General features: G+C 35.2%; 1 protein-coding gene across 11 annotated transcripts in view; it reads left to right on the top strand.

Annotated features, from left to right (window-relative positions):
- The window catches only part of FRMD5 (FERM domain containing 5), a 372,966-nt gene that overhangs the window by 40,775 nt on the left and 312,817 nt on the right, over positions 1-19,374 (top strand). For 2 of the 11 annotated variants that reach the window (XM_056810373.1, XM_056810372.1), the window contains exon 1: positions 15,464-18,110. The exons of 8 other annotated variants lie outside the window; for them this stretch is intronic. In XM_056810373.1, the coding sequence (XP_056666351.1) occupies positions 18,036-18,110 (75 nt within the window). In that variant the 5' untranslated portion in view covers positions 15,464-18,035. Of the gene's footprint in view, positions 1-7,721; positions 10,147-15,463; positions 18,111-19,374 lie in introns of those variants that run through there. One more of the 11 variants, XM_056810377.1, reaches the window with a different exon arrangement.

The raw sequence follows: 19,374 nt of genomic DNA, 5'->3' as shown, positions 1-19,374 counted from the left end.
CCTGGTCAGTCCTTAGAAAATGCTAAAACTGCACTTGGTCCATGTAAAGTGGAAGGAAGGCACAGGAAGTGACACAAAAAAGGATCTTTTTAAAATGGCAAGAACTTCCTGTGACCAGGATTTTCTCCTTTGAATTTGGCTTTGGAGGAGTGATGGCTTGGGACCTTGGACTGCCCTTGGATCTTCCTTTAGAATTACCACGTGAGTAAGTGAAAAAGCTGACTCCTTTCCTGGCTTTTGGAGGGACTAACATCCAGAGAGGCCCCCTCCCCTATCTTGGAGGAGGAGGCTGTGTGGCTGGAGTCCTGGCTTAATTTACCCCAGGCCCTCCAGCAGGGGCTTCTGGAGTCCTGCTGGAGTAAAGCCAGGGCCTGAGCAAATAGTCTAGCTCATTAAGTTAGATTTCTTATTCTGTTCTCTTTCTCATTTCTCTACTTTCCTTCTTTCCCTCTATTTTTTAAATAAACTGCTATAAAAGTCATTTTGACTTGTAACAGTTAAAATTTAGGGAGATGGGGAGACTAAGGCAGGTAGAAATTAGTTTCTCTCTGCAAGGAGTATTATATTTTTTTTAGAGGTTTATTGAAGATTAAGGATTAAAGAAAATACAGGATAAGAAACACGTGTCTAGGCCGTAGAGAGGCCTAGACACAACCTCACCTACATTATGAAAAAAAGCCATGCCTGCCCCAAAACGGAAGTCCAAGAGCCCTCAAAAGCCTTTGAATCAACTTAAATACCTTCTCGATATCAGCCCAGGTGAGATTACAAGGCATTCTGGGGAAGTGGAGCAAAGGCTCATGGGGATTGTAGTCCTGTATTCGAGTATTTTTTACAGACTTGAGATATATTAATTTCAGCGACCACACTCATATATTTAGTCCAACTTTAATTTTTTAACCCTTACAGAAAATACCTATCTTATGCTTGAGAAAATACTATTTTTTGTCTTTTTTTAACATCTTCCTTAATAGTATAAGTTCTTGGAAGGCAGAGCTTTTTCATTTGGGTTAATTTCTATGTCTCTTTTAAAAAAATTCTGTTATATTCTGAATTTCCTTCCTGTCCCAGATGTCATTTTTGACAGTATTTTTAGATTTCTAGTGCCAGGCACACATAACTTTTTGTTATTTATTTCTAATTTTATGTCTGTCTCAGAAGTGGAAATGTGGGTATGATAGTGGAAAATTAATCAACAAACATTTATCAAGTACTCTTGGAGAAACTGTTCTGGGCCAATAGTGGTAGAAATAGATCTTACAAGATTTCAGACCTCAAGGAGTTTTATTATCTAATTTGAAAAGCAGGAAACATATGAAAGCAAAAAGGGGCTTTTAGGACTTGTGAATTAATTCAGTACATCCAAAAATAGTAAAGGAATAGAGATCAGAACTAGATCTGTGATAGGGACAAGGAACTTGACTCTGGACCAATGTAATTTGGTACCTACCCAAAGTCTTAAAAAAAGTTGCCTAGAATATTTAGAAGTTAAATAATTTGCCCAGGGTCAGCACAAGTATGTGTCAGAGACTTGAACCTGGGTCTTTCTGAATTCAAGGCCAGCTCTCTATTCACTGTTAGTTTGTGTTTTGAAACCCTTAACCTTCTGTCTTAGAATTGATAATGATTATCAGTTCCACGGCAGAAGATCTGGGGTAAAGTAGCTTGCCCAGTGTTACATAACTAGGTGTCTGAGACTGAATTAGAACTTAAGGCCTCTTAGTCTCTAGGCCTGGCTTTCCATCTACTGAGTCACCTCACTGCCTCCTTCCTATTTACTTTGTGATACTACTTCTCTCAAATAATAAATATATGTCAAATGAATGGCAAAGACATTAATATTTTGGGAGATCTGGACCTTTATTTACTACTTGTGGCGAAATAAAGAGGTATATTCTAAAACTCTTTGTTTATTTTCTTCTCTTGTATTCTTTGACATTAAAGTAATTGCTTTTCAGTTTTGTTTTTAGTGTCCAAGTGGATTGTTAATGACGAATAAATTTTTTGTTGCTTTTTGCATTTATACCAAAATAATCTCACCATAACAGTTTTTTCCACCCTCAGTTGAATCCTCCTTTGTAACACAGAAGTGGTTTAAGCAAAACTGACTGACATGGTGAGTAATATTGTATTCTGCATTCATAGCACCCTGCCTTTCTTCTTCAAGGAGGGAAGAATATCTTATCATCAGTTCTCCAAGCCTGGGAAGGGCCATTACTGTTAATAAGACCTCATCGGACTTTTACTTTATTGCCTCCTAACATAATTATAACAGTTTGTTGGATTTTATCTCAGCCAATGTTTTCCTCTAAGGCTAAGTATTCTCCAGTACTGTTTGACCTTTGTAACCATTTCCATGATGAACTTGGAATAAAAATGCAGAGAATTTTTATCTGACTGAATAGATGGTGGTCATCCGGAATGTTAAATCTTCCCTAAATCTCTGGTGGGCTTACTTGTTTTCAAGTTTTGCTAAAATCATAATTAGCTTTACTGTTGTGGTTAGGTTTATTATGTATTTTTTAAACATACATATTTTTGATAGTACAAGTCCTAGAATTTCTGACATGATTGACATCTTGTGAATACTTTATCTAGTATGTTCCAGGTGTTACTCTTTACTAGGGCATAATTACTTCCTGAAAACTGGGATGGAGGAATAGTGGAAAAGAAAACAGATTTCAGGAGACTTGAGTTTTAGACCTGACTATGTGTCTGATTACCCTCTTTGGACTTTATCTCTAAAATGACAGTAATTATATTTCTTTTTTGTATCTTATAGTATGATGGTGAGAATCAAATAAAAAAGATTTTTGGAAAATATAAAACCTCACATTAAAATATCATTAATCCCCTTCTATCTTTAACTTTCTAACCAGATAACCCTTGCATCGAATCCCTCAGAGGGTGACTTGAAGAGAAGTGATGATGGTTTTCTTTCTGCCCAATCATTTTGTCAACTTTGGATAAGTAAACCAAGAGCTATGATGTGTTTCTGATACCTTTTGAAAATGGATAATGAAACCCTGACTATAGTTACTTATAACAGCCTAGAAAATCTGCCATATTTTCTGCATGTTTACATATGGAGCGATAACAGTAAATGAAAACTTACTGAAACTACTTCTAGTCTTTTTTGGGGATTGAGACTATTTCTGAAGTATTGATTATATCATGAATGCCTTACAGTATTCCAAAACCACTATAGAGTTGGATTATCATTAGAAGAATTGAAAATACTACATTTGTTGTTGGTTTGGTTGCATCACAGGGTCAAATCTCAAGCACTGTCATGACCTTTATAATAGCCTATTCAGTGAAAAGCAATAGGCATTTATTCAGCATGCTTTAATTCACACAGAAGGCTAGATGGCACGACTTCAACTGTGCATGGAAGGGAGTATGGAAAGAGAAGAAAGAGCAACCAGGGAAGGACACTAAGAAACCTTCTCCTCTTTCCTCCAAGTAGGTTGGCTGCTGACTCTTCTAAGGTGGAATAAGGACATGGAAGGGTTCAATCAGGGATGTTACCAAAGCTTTGGGCTCTATGAGCTTCAAGTCACAGCAGGAGTAGAATGTTATCCATGAAGAGACTTTTTTCTGTAATGGCAATATGCCAAGCTCTTGTCAGTCTTCCTTTGATGGATGTTACTCTTTCAACTCCATCAGAGCGGCTTGGAAAATGGACATGAGGACTAAGGATTTTTAGGGAAAAGTCAGGGTCTTAGTTGATTCCCTAAAAGGCCAGAAGTTTCTAACATGGAAGGTTCCATACATAGAATATTCTAGAAAAGGGAATGTGCCAATAAGGAGAAGGGGAAATATGTATAAAAGAAGAGCCAATCTATTGCAACCACAAATTTCCTCATAAAATATGAATGACAAGGCTAATAGTAAAAAAGGTTTTATTTCTTCAAATAATTTTAATTTTTTGTTATTCCAAACTTAACACCAATAAACATTTTAATATGCAAATGACAAAGATTATATATGTTTCTTTAATAGACACATTAAAAAAGTATATACTAAATTGTTCAAATTATTTCAAAGCTGTTCTGTATATTTTTGCCTCCCTCTGAAATTCCTTCTCTTCTATGCATTTTAATACAATGTTTTAGGGACTCATTTTTCTTTTCCTCTTCTAAATTTTTAAAAGGTTCTCCACTGTAACAACTAAGTATATGCAAGCAAAGCAAATACACACATTGGTAATGTCTAAAAATGTATGCCTCATTTTGCATCTTTAGTTCAGCTCCTCTGTCATGATGTGGGTAGTTTGCTTTATTGGTCCTTTAGAGTCATGATTGGTTACTGCATAGATTAGTATTCTTAAATCTTTCAGGATTTTTCTTTAGAGTACTACAGTCATTGTATAAATTATTCCCTTGGGTCTGCTTACCTTACTTTGCATTAATTCATAAAAGTCTTTCAAAGTTTCTCTAAATTCATCCTTTTTACCATTTCTTATAGAAAGATATTTCAAATGATGGCTTAAATCTTTCATAGGCAAATATGTTAAATGTAGCTAAAGGCAATTTATTTTGGCAAGAATTGTGCATGGATTTGATGTGATAATCATTATATTATTAACTATACTGTTGGATTAACTGTTGAACATTGTATTTAACAGCAAATTACATTTTTTTGTGTTCATTGTAGTTGATTGCTTATGTAATTGTTATCAGCTTACAATTTAAATTCAAGGGAGCACTGTTTGGGGGAGGAGATTATTACTGGGCAGTTGAGGTACTGTAAATCTCACAAGGAAAGAGAACATGTTACTTACATTTAAAGTTGTCCTAAGTAAGGACATAACACTTCTATGCAAAAGAAAAAAAGATAACTAAAATAGTGTACCTGATTTTACTGACAGAAGAGCTTGCATTTTATTTACTGGAGATGTGTTCATTCTTTCATGTCACTAGGGTGCCTTTTAGGAAATCATTTATCTCTTCCAGGGAACCCAATGTATATCTAGCCCTCTAGAGGTTTTTGAAAATAATTAATACATCTCTAATTGGTGATCAGTTTACTCCCTTTTAATTAGATATGGCCCAGTAAGCTTTTTATTATTTTGTACAAGGTATATATACTTTTTAAAACTAATACCTTTCATATTATCAAACAGGGAAGCTCAGTTTCCTGGCAAAAACTTCCCACATACAATACTAAAAGCAAAATATAAATAAAAATAAAAACATGAGTAACAGTTGTGGTTGAACTCCTCTACAAAACCGAACTTGAAAAGGTTTCATTCTACATTAAAATCTATAGAGTCTATAAGGCTTTGTATCTAGAAATAACTCTAGAGAGAAACTCAGTGGTAAAAGATTAAACATAATTTTTAATTTGAGAGCCCCTAAATTTCTGTTATTCCAATTTTTCCCATTTTCAAACAGAACTTTTTCTTAAAAATTTAAACTTGATTTCTTTGGTGTTCCATATGGTAGGGCCATCAGTGAAACCAGCCACATACCATGTGGCTTTTCAGTTCATTCTTACCAGTATGCTCCTTATTCACCCTGTTGGTTCATGCTACCTCAACTGCGTGCTAGAGCTGTGTGCAAATTATTACTCCCTCTCATACCCCAAAAGGCCTAATGAAATCAAACTGCTAGTCTAGAAGAATTTGATGCGTTGTCTCTTTTTTTCCTATTTTGTTAAGCATTCATGGAGGGTGGTATTCAAGGGTTGGTCTGAGCATGTAATTTTTGAAGATTATATTCTTTTACCTTCATGATTTATAGCACAAGAGGAAGGGTTGGCATGGCCGGAAAGAAGTACAGGTTATATGGAGAGGTGTATGAGGGATAAGGACAATACTTATTTTATAGACTAAAAATATGGGATGATAAATTCAGAATACTCTGTCTGCAAGCCAGTTTTAGAAAAATTCTGTGATTATATTTGGGAATGCTGCATCATTTGCCAGGTTATGAGGTAGAAAAGGAAGAAAGAAATATGCCTCTCATTATGCTATTGGATAGGAAACTAGAAACAAGACATTGGAATGAATCAAGGAGCTAGGTAGGGCTTTGAGGGCACAGATGTCTCTTCTTTTTCCTTATGTTCAGTTTTTCTATAAACAGAAAAATAGATGAGAACAATCCAAAAAGGAAAGAGCCTCTACTACCCATCTCTCCCAGTAATAGTTCATGTCTCATTTCTGGTGATACTTTATTTTGGTATGAGAAGATTGTATTTATCATATTTTATAAAAGTTAAAGAAATACAAGAAGATGTCTGAAATTCCTAGAGTAAAATAAGATCTGAATGCCTGTCATCATTGAGTCTTTGATTTTACATCAAATTAGTAAAATAAAATTCTGACATGCCATTTAAATTTCAGCTCAGCCAGCTGTTGAACTGAAAAGGTCAATCTTCATCATTTCTTTACACTGAGCAAACATATTTTCTGTGGTGGTTGAAAACATGAGATCAGAATCAAGCAATAAAAAAATGCTCAGTAAAGTGAATCAATTGTCTAATCAGGCATATGATTTGAATGTAGTTTGAAGGGTCCTTGAGTTTTCTTTTTTTAAAGACTTGAAATCAGGAATATGCAATTGACACAACATGACTCATGCAGATCTGATTGAAGCTCTCAGTATTTTTCCCCCTTTCAGCTCCTGAATTGAGCTCTTTCATTTTCTTCTCTATTTTGGATTCTAGTGAAAGGAAGTGACAGTAATTTGAAATGAAATTAGACTGTGCATTTGCATATTGTAGAGCTAGTGCCATTTTGGACTTACAATTTATGATGTAAATTACTTAGCAGTAGTTTTTCACACTGGATTCTGGGAGCTCACATTTCAACACTTATATTGGCTTTCTGGTGTTGTGAATATACCTATTCAGGACTCCTTGAATAATCACTGCCAAGTGTCAAGTTCTTTCCTTATTTTGTATGCCCTAACATAAACATTGGCCAAAACAACCTGTTTATTTTTTTTAAATAGCTTCTGCTATGATTTTTAGCTTAATCAATGAGATAGCTTAGACATAAATATATTAATATAACAAACTTTTTTTTACTCCAAAAACCATGGAATCAGATATTTAAAAATAAGGATACATATCTTTTTGTTGTTATACTTAGCAGCTACTCTAATATTAAATTCCTGAGTTATCTGATTTGCGTAGGTGATATAGTTTTAGTATCTTAATGAAGTTAGGAAAAAAAGATGTAAAAACTGAGTTTATTAGAAAAAAACACTTCTGAAGAAAGTAACTTGGCAGTGCTGCTGTTAGGATATGAGTAATATGAAAATACATGAAGTCTTTCATATAATTAAATGATATTCAATCATTTACTGAACTCTCTGAAGCCTTACTTATATCACAGATGTGGAAATGTTATAGATATCACAGCTGCAGAAATAAAATGTCTTCTCTTTTTACATTGATGGATAATTCTTGAACTTTTTTTGATACCCTTACTTTTTGTCTTAGAATCAATATTGTATATTAGTTCCAAAGCAGAACAGCAAGGGCTAGGCAAATGGAGTTAAATGACTTGCCCAGGGTCACACAGCTAGGAAGTGTCTGAGGCCAGATTTGAGCCCAGGATCTTCCATCTTTGGGCCTGGCATTCTAGTCACTGAGGCACCTATCTCCTAATTCTTAAACTTTTGGCCTGGCAGAGAAGGTATAATTTTAGATTTACCCTAAGTGATTTATGATGATGTTTGTTTTTAATTTTTTATTCTAATATATTTTTATTTTGTTAACTATTTCTCAGTTACATTAAAAATTTAACATTTGTTTTTAAAAAATTTGAGTTCCAAATTCTCTCCTTCCTGCTCTCTCCCCTTGAGAAGGGAGGCAATTTGATATTGAGTTTATATGTGAAGTCATGCAAAACTTATTTCCATATTAGCCATTACTTCCATTTTGCAGAAGAAAACTTACATATAAACAAGAAAAATGGAAAAAGTGTGCTTCAATCTGCACTCTGACTTCATCAGTTCTGTCTCTGGAGGTGGATGGCATTTTTCATTTTGGGTCCTTTGAAATTATCTTGGATCATGGTCTTGATCAGAATAGCAGTCTTTCATTATTGATCATTCTTACAATATTACTCTCTGTGCAGTGTTTTCTTAGTTCTGCTCACTTCACTTTGCATCAGTTCATATAGTGTTTCCAGATTATTCTGAAACCCTTCTGTTAATTAGTTCTTATGGCACAATATTTGTCACAATCATATACCACAACTTACTCAGCCATTCCACAATTGATAAAGCATCTTCTCATTTTCCATTTCTTTGCTACCACAGAATGAACTGCTATAGATACTTTTGTGTAAACAAGTTGTTTTCCCTTTTCCTTAATCTCTTTGGGATACAAAATAATCTTCCAAAAGCATAATTCCTTATAGATATATTTTACATGATTTGGAATAAAGGAGGCAGGAGAGTAAGAAGCTATTTTGGAGAGCATCAAATAGTTTTGAGGAAAAATGATGTGAAATAAGTCTTTAAAATGTAAGCTTGAATCTGATTGTACAAAATTTTAAATGCAGTATAAGGATATGCTGTTTATCTTAGGGACAATAAGAAGCTACTTCAGTTTTTAAGCAAGTTGGGGGAGGTGACTTAGTCAGAATTGTGCTTTTGGAAGATTATTTTGGCAGTTGTATTAGGGTGGATTGGAAGGAGGGGAGGCTAGCTCCAGGGGAAATAATTAGGCTATTGTAATAGAAGAAGTAAGAAATGAGGGACTAAATTAGGCAGGTAGTAGTATGGGTAGAGAGAATGAGACAGACACCATTTGTTGTAGAGGCATCATATCCAATTGACTGCTTAGTTGTATTGACTCTACCTCTACAAGTCAATACAACTAAGCAGTCAATTGGATATGATGATGCAGTGAGAAGGAAGAGGACAAAGTCCAGTGTAACTCTGAAGTTGGAAGCCTCTGGAAGGATTTCCACAACAGAGCAAAGCAAGGAGTGACAGGTTTAGCAGAGGTAATGAAGACCTCTATTTCAGATATTTCATCTCTAACTTGGTTCATTACTTCTACTTCCTTTACTCTTAGAAAGCTGGACTTTACTTCAGGAACCGTCCTGGGCTTTGAGAGACCCATTTTGGCCTTAACTTGCTCTTTTTCAAACCTCTATAGCACTTCCCCTAACATCTCCAGTCACTCCTTTATTCCATTCTTTTCTAGCTCCCCATTCTGTATTGTCTTTCCCTGCTCGAATGTAAAAACCTTGAGATATCAATGACTGTCTTGCTTGCTTTTATTTTTATCTCCAGCACTTTGTGCTTAATCATACTTTATCTAATAATATTTTTGTCATGGTTTTCATTGTAATAGAATCCAACCAGTATTATTAAGCATTTGCTGGAATACTCTGTAGATGTTAAATAGTAAATAATCAGATTCACATTGTCTGGTGAAAATATAATTCAGATAATCATATATGGACATATACCTACGTATAGAAACATCTTAAGCTATATGAAGGAAAGAATTTTCAACTGTCCAGGAAAATTATAGACATATTGATATGCAGTAAGATTTTCAAGGTGATGAGAAACATCTTGATCCGTAGTTTAAGTAAATTAAAATGATCACCTACCATGTATAGCTTTCTGTGCTATGCCACTATTTGCCTCATTCTAGTATTTATCCATTATAAATTGTATATTTGAACCATTTAACCCAACTTAGATTATACCTCAGTTCCCTATATCTTTTGTATGGGTGTCCTTGATATGCAAAACAAATGTATTCTAGCAAATTAAGATAGAGAAATATAGGTAACATTACTACTGAAGTCTGCTGGCAGAAAAGGGATTTCATTGGTTTTTAAAAACCACTTATTCAACACTTACTCTTTGGAAAGGGCTGTGGGGTAGCTTATGAACATGGGTGGAAGATTTATAGACCATTGAGTTAGAGGGGGCTTTAGACACCCTCTAGCCCAGTCCTTTCATTTTACAGATAATGAAGCTGACACCTAATGAAGTGAATTGTCCGGTCACATGCAGCTGGGATTTGAACCTCTGGCTCCAAATCTAGTGTCCTTTCTACTATCCCTGCTCTGGATGTCAGAAGTGGTTTAGAGAAGGTTACCTCTTCTAATTGAAATGACAAGAAGGGAGAAGAGTATGAATAAACAGCCAGGAAGATTTTGAGGTAGGGAGAGGTTTTGTTTTTTTTTCCTCCCAGTTTTAAAAAGTACATTTCTCTTCTTGATGAAGTATGCTGTGATGCCATCCATTCTTTGGTGAGGAAGGATAGGCAAAGGCAGAGAGCCTTTAAGGAAAATTATAAAACTTTCAAACAGCTATAGTAAAGAGTAGGTCAGAGAATCAGTGAGATAAGACCTGCTTTTAGAGTTGAGTGAGCTGAATACCATTCATTCTATTATCCCCTTACTCTAGAAGCTGCTATCTTACCTTAGGGCAAGTGATGGTTTGTAAAAGTCTAAAAGTCCTAAGGTTTTCACTTAATGAGAAGAGAATTTTTGGCCATAGTATTATTCCAATGGAATATAATTGGATTGTCAGTACACAATCAAAATGATAGTAATGAGTGATGTGCTATTCATTTTTAAACAAAATTATAAATCCTGAGTGGTAACTTTTTATGGAGGAGCTTTCTGTGAGTTGGAATATTTTTCAGTTTTATGTTATATTGAAATGAGTTCTATCTTTTTTCCTTTGTTCTCAAATTAGCAAACGATCTAAATGCATTTTATCATTTCCTGCTAAAATAAATCCAAATACTTGAAACTCTTACTACAACTTATTTATTGGCACCAGAAAGAAAATCTTGGAGATTTTACTTGTGTGAAAAGCATTTTGGGGAAATGTGGTCAATCCAACTTGGAAGATAATTGTTTTTTCCTGTGTAAAACATATTTCCAAATTGTGTTTTTCTTAAAACAGAGGTTTTAAGGCCCTGTACACAGATGCCTCAAATATGAGTAACAAGTAAGATGACCTAGAAGTTCTACCAAAAGGGGGAAAATTTGATTTCATAGCTGTCACTGACATTTGGGATTTAAATCTATAATGGTACTGGGGTTCAGAAGAATATATCTCATTCAGAAGGGGGACAGGAAGGGTTAAAGAAATGAGAGGCAAAGCAGCATTATTCATTAAGAAGATATATATTCATTTGAAAGAATCAAGAAAATTAGAGGAAGAATGGATGGAGATGACATGGAGAGATTTGAGTGAAGAGCAGTAGAGGCAGAAACAGAAATTATATTGTCACCAGTGTACTATGTCCATCTTAGAATTGTGGAATTGTGAAAGAAAAGGAGAAATAACTCAGGAATAATCTGATGTGTAGCCTAAATTTTAAGAAAGTATATTTTAAAGAGTTCAAAAAGAGAATAGATAGAACTTTTTAGGCTAAAATTCTAAAATTCTGCAGGGGAATATGAACCCTGTAAAGATAGAAAGTTCTTAAGAATTAAATTCTAAAAACACACAAAAATAATTCCAGTGAAGAGAAAAGAAGGAATCAGCCAAAGAGACTTTTGTGCATTCCCAAGGAATTCAGCAACCAAATTAGATTCTTTTAAAAGTCTAAGCAAAAGAGAGAAGCAATGTCAGGTAAAGAGGATGGATACAGAAATATGGTGCAGTCTTGTAAAAACTGTGTCAGGAGAATCAGATTGCAGAGCAAGCTGAGATTGCCTAGGAAAGCCAAGGGGAAACCAGAGCTGTTTAAACTCTTTTAAAATGTTCTTAAAAATATTCCCCCAATTACATGTAAAAATTTTTTTAACATTCATTTTTTAAAAATTTGAGTTCTAAATTCTCTCCCTTTCCCCTCCTTCTCTTCTCCTGTCCCCTTTCTCATCTCCAAGATGGTAATCAATTTGATTTAGGTTGTACTTGTACAATCTTGCAAAACATTTCCACATTGATTATGCTATGGAAGAAGACTCATATTAAAAACATGAAGAAAATAAAGTGAAAAGTAGTACACTTCAATCTGCATTCACACTACATTAGTTCTTTTTCTTAAAGTGGGTAGCATTTTTTATCTTGAGTCCTTTAGATAAACTCTTTCTTTAATAATGTTTTCTCTGCTCAGGAGAATTATTTTTGAATTGGAAAGAATGTGATGATGAGGGGATAGGGAATCTATCTTGGAAATGGCTAAGATGGTGACTGGAAAACTTCATTTTCTTAATTTGGAAAAAAAAGAAAATAATTGCCTTTCTAAAAGCAAGTTATATCAGACTAATAAGCTCATTTTTTGATCAACTTACTGAACTGTCAGATCAGAAGAATGTTATAGTTTGCTTAGATTTTAGAAAAGTATTTAAGCATTTAGCTTACCTTTTAAAATTTAAATTCTTTCACAGTATTCTTCAATGAATGAAAAAACATTTATTGTGTTTCCTGTGTTCTAGTCATTGTGCTAATAATAATAAGCACTGGGATACAAATAAAAGCAAACTAGACAGCTTCTGCCCTTAAGAAGCTTACATTATAATGAAGAAAGCAACACATAATTGGGAGGAGACTGCATCCAGTGCAGCAGCTTGATTTGGAAGTGAAGTGGAAGACTGGTTCTTGGCAAGATAAGGCAAAAGGCTACTTATGAGAGCCCAGGGCCCCAGGTGGAAGAGGAAGATAGAAGTGTAGGTGGCATGACAAAATCAAGTCAAGTCCAAGTAATATTTATTAAGCACTTTCTGTATGCTAGGTACTGTGTCAAGCATTGGGGATGCAAAACAAAACTGGTTCCTACTCTCAAGTAGCTCACAGCCTTTGAAGACAAGTAAAAGCTATGTATAAATATGATACATACAAGGTAAATTGGAGATATTTTCAGAGGGAAGATTCTAAGATGATAGAGGCCTGGGAAAGGCTTCTAGCAGATAAGACTTTCAAAAGTCAGGAGAGAAAAGAAGAGGGAGAGAGTTCCAGGTGTAAGAGAACAGCCAATGAAAAATGAAGTAGTGTCAGAAAATAGTATACTTAGGTAGATTCAGAATTGTAGAATAGTCAAACTACAGCTAAGGATTATGTTCATTTCTGAGCCCTGCATTTTAGGAAAGGCACTGAGAAGCTGAAGAATATCCAGAAGATGGGTAACCAGCTGAAATTTATTCAATATGAAGATCAGAGAAAACAACCAAGGATATTTGTCATGGAGAAGGAAAAGTTTGGAGTGAGGGATATAAACAGATACATAACGATTATATATAAGTATTTAAAGGCATATAATGTGGTAGAATACTTGTTACATCTGGAACCTGAAACTGAGATAGGAGCAGTTTGTGGAAGTTACAGTTACAGATTTAAACTCGATGATGTGAGAAAAAAATCTTTCTAATGATTATCTGTATAAAAGTGAAATGATCTGTTTTAGGAGGCATTGGGTACCCCTTCATCCCTAGAGGCCTTAAGCAAAGGCAGGATCATTTCTTCTTTGGATTATTATACAGGGAATTCTTATTTGGGTATAGGTTAGCTTGGATGGCCTTTGAGGTCCCTTTTAACTCTGGGATGATATTATCCTTTTAAATAACACTCGGTTACAGCAAGATAAAGCATTCAGCTAGTCAGCTAAATTAGTGGTATCATAAATAATAATGGAAAAGACAAAAAGGGCTATTTTCTACTCTACATTGTTGCCTTTGTCTACTGTACATAGCTGATATTCAAGAAACTGAGTTCTGCTATCATGACCTAACAAGTACAGTATTGTTAAGAGTGTGTTAAAGAAGCAAAAAGATTGCTGAGTTTTATATACCCTCTGAGATTCTGTTCTGAAAATATTTTGTCTCAATCTTATTGTGCTAAAAGAAAGTTTATGCCCACATTATGGTATCCAAAATGACAAACAAAACCATTAAGTCCTTCAGTACATATATATTTTAGACAGGTAATATAGCTAGACAGTGACTGACCCAGAATCAAATAGGAGAGAGGAATTGGATTGAAATTGAGAAATTGTGTTTTGCTTTCTATTATCCCAAGGCCACTTCTTGCTTGTTGATTTTAAAACCAATGTTCAGATAATGACATATGTCTATTGTAGAATTTTTAATAATAATAATAATCATAATAAAGGTTAGCAGAAAAGGGGGGAAAAACAAAACTAAACAAAAACTGAGTGCTCAATATTAGCCTCTAGTGGCAGGGTGAGGAGATTTAAATCAAGGATTATGGGCTGGTTTTAAGGGTGAGGACTTTTTTTAGCTGGAGTGGGAAGAGTTTTTTTTGTTTTTTTTTTAAAGAGGGAGTATAGGAAGCTGGGTGGGGTGTTTTTTGGAACAGGATTTAGTTAGGAGAGATGACCAGTACCTCCCTGAAAAGGGAAAATGAACCCCCCTCTGCTGGACTGGGGTTTTGGGGGCAGGGAATTTAAAGCTTACCAGTATCAGGAATAGTAAGCAGCAGGGACAGCCTCTGTGAGGGAGAGACCCAGCTAACCAGCTCTCCTGGTGGGCAGGTGTAAGCAGTGAGCCTGAGAAGACTTTAAAGGGTTTTTAGGAGGGAGAAGGAAAAGGGGAGAGGGAAAACCATGGCAGGAGAAGAAATCTGGTTCCTCTAGTTCTTAATCCCTTCGTGGTTGCCAAAAATTGTTGGGTTTTTAATAATAATCAAAAAAGAGGGGAAAGAAAAAGATTCTTTCTGTCAAGTGAGCAGAGCAAAGAGAGACAGAGACTGCAGCACTTTACCAAAAGCACAAGCTCCAAAAAAAGAGCCCCATGGCGTGGGTCTCAGCCAAATTTTATCTCCCAAGTATCCTTACATAAAATGAGGACGTAGCCTAAAAGAATGCTGGGAATGTAGTTCAGGTGTGGCAAATTTTCCACCTACACACTATGAACCTTGAAGCTACAAGAAGCACAATTCTTGGGAGACCTAAAGGACAGTGGAAAGTTTTATTTTCTAATTTATGTGATTTTTTTTGTCCCTTGCTGAAATGTACAATATAAGATGTTAACAGTCTTTCTTGCATGTGTATATGATTTTTTTGTTAATATTAGGACAGCCTGAAGGATGTGTAGAGTCTTTTTAAAAGTAATACTGGGGTAGGAGTGGGGAGAGCAGAGAAAGGATATTGCTATTATTTCTGTGTCTACACATATGTATAAAGGACATGCATAAAGAAGTGACTGGGATGATAGATAACACATGACAGGGTGGAACTTCCCACCTCCTATTTTGCTTCTGTTTTCCTTGATAGATTCTAAAGTAGAAAAGATTTCAAAGATGACAGTATCATATGTTTAGACCTGGAACTTCATTTAGTCTTTTCCCTATATTTTTTATTTTTGGTTTGTTTTTGAGACTGGGTTTCCTAGCTTGTTCAAGCTGTAAGTGTAGCAGCCACTCACTGGCCTAATTCCATTTTGATTGTGTTAATATTATTATTAATGTATTAATATCTAATTTATTATATATTATTGTATAATATGTATATATAATATATTGTATAATATGTATGTATACAATATATGTATGATATAATAATATACTAGTATTAATATCTAATAACTCCAAGTATTATATTTTACAAGATTAATTAGTAATCACTTGAAGTAGAAGAAATAAAAGAATAAAGTACAAAACTTACGTATGACTACATGAGTAAACTTTTCCTGCCTGGTACTCACCCAATCTCCAAAACTGAGTTCCCAGGAAAAGAGAGGAGGTAGAGCTACACAAAACTTTTATCTTCCCTTCATTAGTTACGTAAGGTAGATACGTAAATGGGATGCTGGGAGAGAGAGTCCTGGGGAGCAAATTCTAAATACACAATATGCAGGAGGATTTGACCTCTCTTTCTGAGATGGGCCTGTTCACCTGTCTGAAGACAGCACCCAGAGGCTTACCATATTGGTGTGGACACCTAATTAACTCTAGTTTTACTGCAGCTCAAAACTTCCAAGCTCAGTCATCTATCAGTCCCAGCCTTTATGGTAGCAGAGATGAAAAACTTGTACTGTGTCTCTGCATTTTCTACTTTTTTATAGGTGAGAGAACTGAAGGCTTATAGATTAGTTAAGGAAAATGACGTGTAGACTAGGAAAAACTAGAATAAATATGGATAAGAGGGAATTAAAGTACATGAAAAGTGATTTAATGATGACAGTTCAAGTCACTTATCCTAGACAAATGACATTTCAAGATACAAAAAAAAATCTTTGGATCTGATTTTTGAATTTGCATAATGGTTTTAAAAAACCATGGAAAGTGCTACAGTTACTAGAGGTGGTAATAATAGTAGTCACGATAACTAGCATTTATGTAGTACTTTAAAGTTTGTAAAGTACGTTACAAATATTGTATCATATTCTCACAACAACCTTGTAGATAGGTGTCATTATTATTTTCATTTTACAGATGAGGAAACTGAGACAAACATTAAATTATTTGCCCAGAGTCATACAGCTATCAAGTTTCTAAGAGTCCAGCACCCTGTGCTACCTTAAGGGAAAGTTGTGGATTTTCAAAGGTAGAAAGAAGGAAGATACGGCAAATAAGCTTGTCAGCTTAATGTCAGTTTCTGACAAAATTCTGAAATAGATTACTAAATACCCTGTAAATACTTAGAGAGAGGACAATGGTGATCACTTCAAGTTATCATGAGTTCATTAAGTCTTTATGAAGCTTCATTTTTTTCACAAGGCTGTTTGAGAGATCAGGGGAATACAGAAGATATAGTATACATGGCTTTGTGAAAGACATTTAACAAAGCCTCTCATATTTTTATAAATAATATGAAAGGATGTAGGCTAAGTAATAGAAATTATATGGATTTGGACCTAAAAGTATTGATTAATAAATTGATGTCAAGTAAGAGTGAGGATCTCTAATGACATTCCACAAATGCTTGGCCCCGTTTTCCCATCATTTTTATTAATATTTTTATTAATAACTTAGAAAAAAGCACAGTATTAAAAAAGATATACTTATGAGACTTGTAGTTGATACAAAACTGGGAACTGTGTTTAATACTGAATAATAGAATTGAGAATTCAAAAACATCTCAACTAGCTAGGATGAAATAAAATCTAATGATGAAATTTAGTAGAGAGGCATTGTAATATAGTGGTTAGACTTCCTTGTACCAGGAGTCATAAGTCTTGGATTAGCTACATAATAGCCAGCTCTGGACAAATCATTTAACTGGGCTCCTAGTCTCAGTCTTTTCATTTGTGGAAAAAAAGGATAATTTATACTTTTATGACTTTATGCACAAGATTGTGGTGAAGAACAGTTCAATAGTTTCTATATGTCTATTATTTGAAAAGCACAGTACTAGATATAAGAAAGTTCCTATTCTAAAAGAGTTCATATTATTCTGGAAGAGAGGAGGAAGGATATGTCATGTTTCCAAATGAATTGTTATTCTTCCTTTGTACTAAAAAATGGCCAGTGACATCACAATGTTAGGATTGGGGTACAATGTGTTTGATTGTGGCTGATCAGCCCAGTATGAGCTCAGAAGGCTCTACAACAGGTTGTGCACAAATAGTCCATATGAACATTTGGGATGGAGATGTCTCTAAATTTGCACATCTTGTGCTCCTTTTGAGTGCCTGAGATTCTGCTTTGTTTGTAGAGCACAGCACCTCCTTTGATGTGGGCAGACCATGCTGGGCGGTCCTGTTCCTGCATCTTCCATGCCTTACAATTGATACTAAAGTTCTTCAGAGAGACCTTCAAAATCTTGTGCTTCTTTTTACCTCCTTGTCAGTGCTTGTCTTATGCAAGTTCTCTGAAAAATAGTCTTTCAGGTAAACATGTGTTTGGCATTTGGGATACGTGTCCAGCCCATCAGAGTTGCGCTCTCTTCAGTAGTGTCGAATGCTTGGCAGTTCAGCTTGAGAGAGGACCTCAGTGTCTGGTACCTTATCTTGCCAGGTGATCTTCAGAATCATCCCAAGACAAGTCAGATGGAAGCTGTTCCATTTTCTGACATGGTGCTGGTTTTGCAAGCATACAGTGATGCCAGCACAATGGGTCTGTAGACCTTCAGTTTGGTATACAGCCTAATAATACCTCTTCTCTTCCTCACTTTCTTTTGGAACCTTCTACATGCTGAACTGGCTTGGCAGTTTGTGCCTCAAACTCAACTTCTATGTGGACATTCTTGGAAAGTATATTGTCAAGGTAAGTGAACTTATTCATATAGCATTTAAAATTTCTCCATTTACTATAAACCGTGGTACCACATAGAGATGGTAATGGTGCTGGTGAGTGAACCTCTGTCAGGCCAAAATTAGCTCAAGCAGCAGAGAATTGAGCCACACTCTGTTGCATCTTAGTGTCAGAGACTGCATTGAGTGCTTAATCATCTGCAAACAAAATGTTGTGCACCAACTTTTCCTCCACTTTAGTCTTGACTTGTAAACTTTTAAAGTTTAATAATTTACTATCAGTGTGATAGCTGACCGTGATGCTGTTTGTGTCCTCATTGAAGGCATCTGACAACACTGTAGAAAACATCATGCTGGGGAGGGAAGTCCAAAGGAAAGATCCAGACAAGGCACAGTAGGAAAATTTCAGGAGGGAGAGATCAAATTAGATAATATACAAAGTACTTTGTAAATTGTAAAGTACTAAAGAAATGTATTCTATTCATTATATCATTTTATGTCTGTAATGTGTATGATGATAATGCATTTCCTTCACCAAAACTCTATTCTGCTGCCTCACTGAGGATCAGAAAATAGTCTCACTGTACTCTGTACTGACCAGACTTTGAGTTAGAATTTTTTTTCAGTTGAAGTGCTTCATTCTATGCAGAATATTGAGAAATTGAGATGAGGTCAGAGAAGAGGATAACCAGGATGAGTGGACTTGAAACCCTATTATTTTTGAAGGAATGGTTGAAGAACTTGGGAATATTTTTCCTAGAGAAGAGTTTTAGGGTTACAGGATCATTACTTGAAAATATTTGAAGAATTGTCATGTGGAGTATTATTTTGCTTGCCAGAGGACAGAATAGAGCTGGCTCAAGATTGAAGTTCTAGGTAGATGGATTTTGGCTCAGTTCAAGGAGAAATTTCACAGAAGTGCTGTGGAATGCTGCATTTAAAGTCAGAGAACCCAAGCAATTCTTCCATTTATTTCCTGTGTGACCTTGGGAGAGTCTCTTAATCTTTCTGGGCTTCAATTTCTTTATCTGTAAAATGAGGAGGTAGCCTGTATTATCTCTGAGGACCCTACCAGTTCTTCTAAATCTGTAATTCTAATTAAAGGGTTTAAAAAAAGGGAATGGGTTTCCTTGAAAGACAAGTCCCATATCCATGAAGGTCTTCAAAAGAGGCTAATCCTTGTGAATGTTGTAGGGGAGAATTATGCTTTCAGTAGGATATTAGACTAGGTGACCTTTTAAGGGGTTCTGTCCAACTCCAAGATGCTACAGTTCACA

Source organism: Monodelphis domestica, chromosome 1 (assembly GCF_027887165.1).
Source record: "Monodelphis domestica isolate mMonDom1 chromosome 1, mMonDom1.pri, whole genome shotgun sequence".
Classification (NCBI taxonomy): Eukaryota; Metazoa; Chordata; class Mammalia; order Didelphimorphia; family Didelphidae; genus Monodelphis; species Monodelphis domestica.
This window is presented reverse-complemented; position numbering and strand designations above follow the sequence as displayed.